The sequence below is a fragment of the Mesitornis unicolor genome, unplaced genomic scaffold (assembly GCF_000695765.1).
Source record: "Mesitornis unicolor isolate BGI_N332 unplaced genomic scaffold, ASM69576v1 scaffold15955, whole genome shotgun sequence".
NCBI lineage: Eukaryota > Metazoa > Chordata > Aves > Mesitornithiformes > Mesitornithidae > Mesitornis > Mesitornis unicolor.
This window is the reverse complement of record NW_010187622.1, coordinates 19,247-26,440: the sequence shown is the minus strand read 5'-3', so window position 1 is coordinate 26,440 and position 7,194 is coordinate 19,247. Positions and strand designations below refer to the sequence as shown.

Sequence of the window (7,194 nt, the reverse complement as noted above, 5' to 3'; positions counted from 1 at the left end):
TATATATATGTTTTAAGTATTTTATGAATACTTTTATAAATTATTATTTTGTAAACAGTGCAAAAAGAGAAACAGTGTCTTATTTTCAGGTCAGTGTAGAGGCCTACCTGTAACCCAATGAACTTGTTTTCTTACCTTACATTTTATAAGGTTTTGTTCTTTCTACCTCTTCTGAGAAATATCTTTGTTATTTATACCTTTGCAGAAACACCTGAGAACACCTGATGTTGTCATAGGAGCAGACACTATTGTGGTAAGAAGTCTTACATGGTTTAGCATTGTTTTAATTTATAAGTGTAGAGAATACTTGTATCTTAAGGTTTAAATTTAATTTGAAAACTGTCTTCACTGAGAAATTGTACCCACAATGTGATACATCTTTTGGGTTTTGTGAGTGTGGGTTTTAGGGTTGTTTTTTTCCCACCTAGGCAGTTTTTGGTATCTTGAGTGCTAGAAGTGCTGCTGTTGGTTTTCACTAGTATTGCTTAACTGTTGCCTTGGATCCTCTAGTATGTAATGGAAATTCTGTTCTCAGGCAACTGTTGACTGTCAGAAGTTCACATTATGTCACCTGTTCGATATTGTGCCTTGTAGAAGGCATCACTTTGTACCTGTCATCTCCACAGTGAACAGTGAAGGACAGGAGTAGTTAAATGACCCTTTCATTTGAGAGCTGCAGCCATGGAGGGTAGGGTGTTGCACTCATTGTATGCTTGATACTAAATTACTGGTTCTACCAAAGTGTCTGTGTTTCTTACTTTACTCAGTAGACTCATGTTTGAAGACCTGGCTGAAATCATGGTTTTAAATGTCTCTTCTGACCTAAGTTTCTGAAAAGTAAGAAAAAGCAGCACATTCACTCTGTCTTTCTGTTTTAGACTGTGGATGAGCAGATCCTGGAGAAGCCAGTTGATAAGCAAGATGCATATAGGATGCTGTCAAGGTCTGTAGTTTTAAGTAAGATTCCAAATGTGTACATTTAGCTGCATTAAAAGGAGCTGTGCAGATTCCTTGATGAGTATGAAGAACTTAATGTACACAAGTTTTTCAGTTGTTTTTAAGTCATGTAAGCCAGTTCTGCCAGTGAAAAAGTTAGATCTGCTTTTATGTTACCCACAGCTGCTTGCTCTTGCCCCTTTACTTTAAGAAGCTGATCAGGGACATAATGGTCCAGGTTTTTTTTCCACTTGGATTAGTTTGCAGTCACTTATCATGAGACTGTATGCTTCAGCTGATACAGGAAGGGGAGATAGGGAGAAAAATCAGTATTGCTTGGTGGGAAAGAGGATAGAACCCTCATGGAAGTGGCTTGAGGCTTGGCATTTAATAGAAATATATTGCATGTACAATATAGTCCATGGTGATGTGTGTTCATGAACAGTTGCATTAAATTACATGGTTTAACTGAGAAAAATAACTTCCATCAGCATTCTCCACTGATGGTGCTCTGGTGATTTTTTGAGGCTTCTAGTTTTTTCCTAAAGGATACTTTTGCTGACAAGCTTAATGTTATCTTGTAGGATTTTTTTCTTTATTTTTATTTTAAGAACACCAGCTAGATAACTCTAGTCAGCTCCTTTCTGAAGGATGAGATGTAATGTAGCTACTAGTCATGCTTCTGTTTTATGGAGCGAATATAGAAATGGTGCACTGCTTGTTTCACCAGTTTACATTCTTACTCAGGCCTCTCTTAAAGGGAGAACACCAGTGGTGTGGTACCTTTTGGATGTTTGCTTTGTAAGTCTGTTTTAATTTTGGGTTTCTTTCATTGATTACTTAGGCTGAATTTTTGATCCTTTATGGCAGGTTACTGGAAAGTAGTAGTCTTCAAATACCAGCACTGTACGTTATTAGCAGGAGATGCCCAAAGGAGTTTGTCTGGCAAGAGTTCTCACAACTGTTTTTGCTTGAAGTCATGCCAAGTTTTCTTACTTCAGAAATAGTACTTTGCTTTGGTTTTTTTTTTACAGAGCTTAGTCTACTTCTAATACACGCAAATGCTTTGGCTTTTTTTTTTAAGTTCAGTAGGTCAGTCTCTTAAGCACAGATATGAAATGCACTTAAAATTTGGTTTTAGATCTCCTACATTTTTCTGTATGAACAGGGGAAAAATGCAGATAGACATATTTGCATACATCCAAGCTGTTAGATGAAAATTGTTACTGTTTCATTTTAAAATTAATTATGTGTGGGATAGTAAGAGGGTGAGATGCTTTTATTCACATAAAATAATAGCCTGGCTAATCCTTAGGAGACTATTCCTTAATTAGTCTCTTCAAAGATTCAAGTTCTCATGCTATTTATTATGCTTCCATTGCTTACACATTAGATTAATAAACTTGAAGCTCTCAAAATGAGTGGGCCACAGTGTGGCGCCCTGGAGCCACTACAAGACTGAGCACATGGGTCTGGGGTAAGAGTGAGTGTAGGCTCTTCCTCTACACTCTGCATCTGGTGCTCTGCCTTGCCATGGGATCCCTAGGGACCAATCTGGATGAAATGAGTACCTAAGTTATAGTTGCCTGTCACTTTAGTCTAAGTTGCATCACTTAGTCATTTATTGTCAGCTTTCAGTGAAGGTGCCTGTAATGATAATGTTTATATTGATTGGCTTTTTCTTGTGCATTTAAAGTAGTCACTTCTCCCTATGCACAGTAAATAAGCTGATACCATGGACTACATTTCCAAATTGTGAACATCAGTATGAGTGAGGTTTTGGAGACTTGAAATGACTGAATCTCTTGATAGTATTTTTTTTGTTTTGCCAATGTCTTTTTACCTATACTGAAATAAAAAGAGAAAATTATTTATTTAGGATATATGTCGAAGCCATCAAGTGATGTATTAATATAGTGATCTGTTTCTCAGGCTGTAGTAATGTAATCACGTAGAACACTTGCACATGACAGATTTCACAAAACTGTTGCTTGATGCACATTTTTTTCCCTGACAGGTTGAGTGGGAAAGAGCACAGTGTGTTCACGGGAGTGGCTATTATACATTGCAGCAGTAAAGGTACATGTGTCATTTTAGTAAAACTCAGTATTTTCGTTAAAAATATTCTCATAAGAGTATTCTTCACAAGTGAAGAAGCAAGATGGAAATTTTTATATACAGTCTGAATTGGCTTCCTAAACAAGATGAGAATTACTTTATCAATATATAAATTAAAAACTCCCCACAAAAGCTGACTTTCTTGCTGTATTGTTTTCACCTAGGAATGAGTATGACAAAATACAATAGACTAGAAATACTGTCTCTGAAAGCTATGGGACTAATTAAAAGTCCAGTGTAAATTGGGGAAATAATCTAAATAAAATTCAGGTAAGGCACTACAAACTGTGGGACTGAGCAGAATCTGATCCATATTAACTTTATTTCTGTGTTCTGTGTGCACTAGCTCATAAGTACAAGTGGTTGCTGTATCATGTATGTATTAATTTTTCAGTAAATAAGGGAAGCTTTAGATCCCATTTTTAGGGGATGAGTGAAGTAATGGCTAAATGCCTCAGACTCTTAATGAACTGTGGAGAGCAATACATCAGTGTTTTTTATTGGATCATTTATAAAGTAAGCAAGTTTTTTTTTTCTGGCAACTGTACCATTAATATAATGTGAGGAGTGTTTGGTTTGAAGGACTTCCTCTGGTAATTATGCCAATATTCTTTTTGTGAAACTTTTGCGGGAATAATTTATCTGAAATTTCTCTGGACATAGTCTTTCTGTAGACAACTTATGTACAGCTTTTTATCTCTACTGGAATGATTGCTCTTAAGTCCTTCAACAGAAATAAAGTCAGAGATCAGTACGCTTACTAATATGTTAGTATAGAAGAAAAAGAGCCACTGCCAAAGAAAGAAAACATGTTATCAAGGGGTTCCTGTGAGCAATCAAGCAAGAATAATGTTTACTCTAGGAAGACAGTAAAAGTGCACACAACTGCAGTACTTATGCTATGACAGCACATCTCATTTGAAGTTTACAAATCTAAGCCACATCAGATGAATAAAAATACCATAAGTCTCCATATTCTCCAAGTGATGCAATCAATTGAAAAGTTTTCTGGAATACATTTTTAGTTTTAGTTTATATTTACAATGCTGTTTTTAAGTATAACATATATGTTACAGATGGAATTTTCATCTGGAGCTTGTTGGGTTTTTTATCAGTACTGAAAGACGTAGTAATCTGTCATCCTATGCAACAACTCTTTTATTTCATCTGGGTCATTAAATGTTTTTTCAACACTATCACCATTAGTAGTCGGTTAGTATTCTTCCTTTGGGCTGGACTGTGCATCTTTCTTACTCCTCAAGAATTTATACTGCTGTCAGAATAGCAGTAACAGGAGATGCTGATCTTGATTTTTATAGGAAAGAGATAAATAATGATACGTAACATGCACACTCATTTGTGAAAGGCTGTTTCCTTTTGAGCAAGTTTGGGAAAAGCCTCCATTTGTAATGATACTAGATTCACAGTGTACCACATGCAACAGGGTACGCACCCAGGTGTGCAGTACTTCATTGCATCTCTTGCCTTCTCTCAACTACTTCTAGGTACAGAAGCCTGGAGTAATTTATTTCTTGAAAGACGATATGAAAATGACACTGTTGGTTGCTCTGATGGGACTGCTGGATGCCCGAGTCTCCAGTACAGATGCAGCTGCACATTCACATTAAAGCATTTACAACAGCTACATATACCTATGATGTGCAGTTAAGAATTCTCTGGCAACAGTCAAAGTTAGAAGGGTGTTTGTAGCCCTCTTTGTATTTGGTGCTTGTTGGGTATGCTAGCAGTCCATAAATAGCTGTGCATAAGCATTGTTAGTTAAGAGCGCATCACACACTGGGAGAGCAACCTGTTAGCCCCAAGGCAGGACTGCAGAGGTTGAAAATGCAAGCTTTTACTTTTTTGAAGAAGTCATCAGTCCACTGTCCCTGAAAAGCATTATTAGTCATTTGATGCATCTGTGTTGTATCTTTAATTTTTTCCCAGTAAAAATGTCAAATGAATATGAACTGAAATAAAGTTGAGATGTTATGCTCTCTAAACTACAGTTTGTTTCTAATATGACCTGTTCCTTCCTGTAGATAACCAGCTAGAGACAGAAATCACTGATTTCTATGAAGAGACTAAAGTAAAATTTTCTGACCTGTCTGAAGAGCTCTTATGGGAGTACATTCATAGCGGGGAGCCAATGTAAGTAAGACCCTGAAGCTATCACACAGTACTTGAGAACAGGCCTTAGAGTATGTTATTAGCCACCAGCATAAGACATTTTGTCCTGTGTTCTGTGAAATTCAGATGTGTATATTTGATAAACAATAGCACTGGTGATGCAAGGTGAGTATTCTCGTCTTTTTGTCTAGAATTATCATTCCTCTAGGGAAAGTGAGCTACCTTTTTAGTACCCTAACAAATTTGAAAAGTGCAGACTGTTGAAATACTCTGGATTAGAGCAAGCATTTATGCAATGTACAATTACCTCTCTGTTACCAGAGGCATTCAGGAAGCTTGGATCTGAGACAGTGGATAGTTCTTGCTATAAAACAGGTGGATAGAGTGAGTACTGGATAATCAGGAAAGAAACACTAACTTGTTTTTCACTTATTCTTGTGGCCAATTTATAAGTGTTCTTATGCCATAATGGTCTCTTAACTTATATGTCTCCTCTGCTCTTGCAGTATATTAGTTACTTACAGACAGCTTTGATTCCCCAGAAGAAATAGAGTGAGAACAGAATGCTTACCTATTCTATGAGGAAGTTGGCTAGGTTTTATTTATTTATTTTAAACAAAGTGTTTAGTTGGAGACAACAAGAGAATGTTTGACTTTTTGGAATTTGCCTTTCTGCTCTGTTAGCTGAAGCTTAGTGAAGGCAAATCAGGCCATAGTCTGTGACTTCAATTCTGACTGTCACTCATGGCTTTTTACATTCATTTGTGCTGTAATATAAGACTATTGCTTTACTGGAGAAGGTGTAGACTTTGGACTTAAGTGTTTGTGTAAGTGAGGCATACTTTCTGAACATTCAAGGTCCCTAGCTTATTAAAGAGACTGAAGCTAAATTGGATTATGAAGAGAAGAGTCTTTTGGCAAGAATACAGTTTGGAATACAAATTCCTAGGTTAGGTTTTTGGAATGTCATCGTTAGTATACAGCTGAAAAGAAAATTGCAGTTTGAAGGAGAAATGACTGTGGGTTTTTAGGAAGATCACATTGAAAAATATTTTGGAACATTCTGATTATTTCCTCTGGAAAAGAATACACTTTAGCAGTGCTGTGCTCCAGCAAAATAGCTCATGAGTAGCGCTGGGTAATTGTGTTCATTCTGCTAATCCCGGTGTGTGACAGCAAGGGTTTCTCAGGGACCAAAGGTTCAGAGATGATATTGCATTACTCTCTGGAGCGGAAACCAATCAATCTTCATTCATACAATCAAGAGGACAGGAAGCATTTGCTCTGGTCTTGCAAATTAACTACTAATTATACTGTCCTATAAATTTTGTAGATAAGTGAGGAGTCTCTCATGAGGCCTTTTTGTTTGGGTTTTGTCCCCTCCATGGGCACCCATACTGGTTACACATTTATGTGCATACAGGTTTTCTAAACACTATTGCTGTTCAAGTGACCGTTTGTCTAATATTTTTAATGGTGGCTTAATTTTGTTAATTCACACAAGACTTAATGATAACATGAAAAATTAAAAAAAATAACTCTTGTGCTGTTGAAGATTGGATTGAGTTTTTATAGTAAGGACAAAATTGGCATATAGTGTTCTAAAAGTCAGTCACTGGTGACACAAGGGCTAATTCTAAACGTATATAGCTGACTTAAAGTATGAATAAGAGAGGTGGGGAAAAGCACTGTCTCAAGGTGGTCTGTGATGAGGCTATAAAAACCCTTGAAAATTTTGGCTGCAGAAAGATGGCCTTTTCCTCTCAGTTTGGAAACCCGCCTAAAACTCAACCAAGCATCTCCTTTGATCTGTAGGAACTAGAGTTACCTCTAGTTCACCCCTTTCTTAACATTTTTAACCCCATTGTATTGTTTGGTTTGGTTTTGTTGGTTTAGTTTGTTTGTTGTTTTTTTCAATCAGTGGACCTGGCACACATTTCTGCTGTATTGTCTGTGGGTTTGTCGGTTGGTTGGGGGCTTCTTTTTGTTTGTCGTTAAATCAGTTGACAT

At 36.8% G+C, this 7,194-nt stretch overlaps 1 protein-coding gene across 1 annotated transcript in view; it reads left to right on the top strand.

Annotated features, from left to right (window-relative positions):
* Positions 1–205: 205 nt before the first annotated feature.
* The window catches only part of ASMTL (acetylserotonin O-methyltransferase-like), a gene marked incomplete at its 5' end in the record, with an annotated part of 23,716 nt that continues 16,727 nt past the window's right edge, over positions 206–7,194 (top strand). Inside the window, 4 exons of the mRNA XM_010185517.1 lie at positions 206–253; positions 879–943; positions 2,954–3,015; positions 5,097–5,205. Of these exons, the coding sequence (XP_010183819.1) occupies positions 206–253; positions 879–943; positions 2,954–3,015; positions 5,097–5,205 (284 nt within the window). The remainder of the gene's footprint in view (positions 254–878; positions 944–2,953; positions 3,016–5,096; positions 5,206–7,194) is intronic.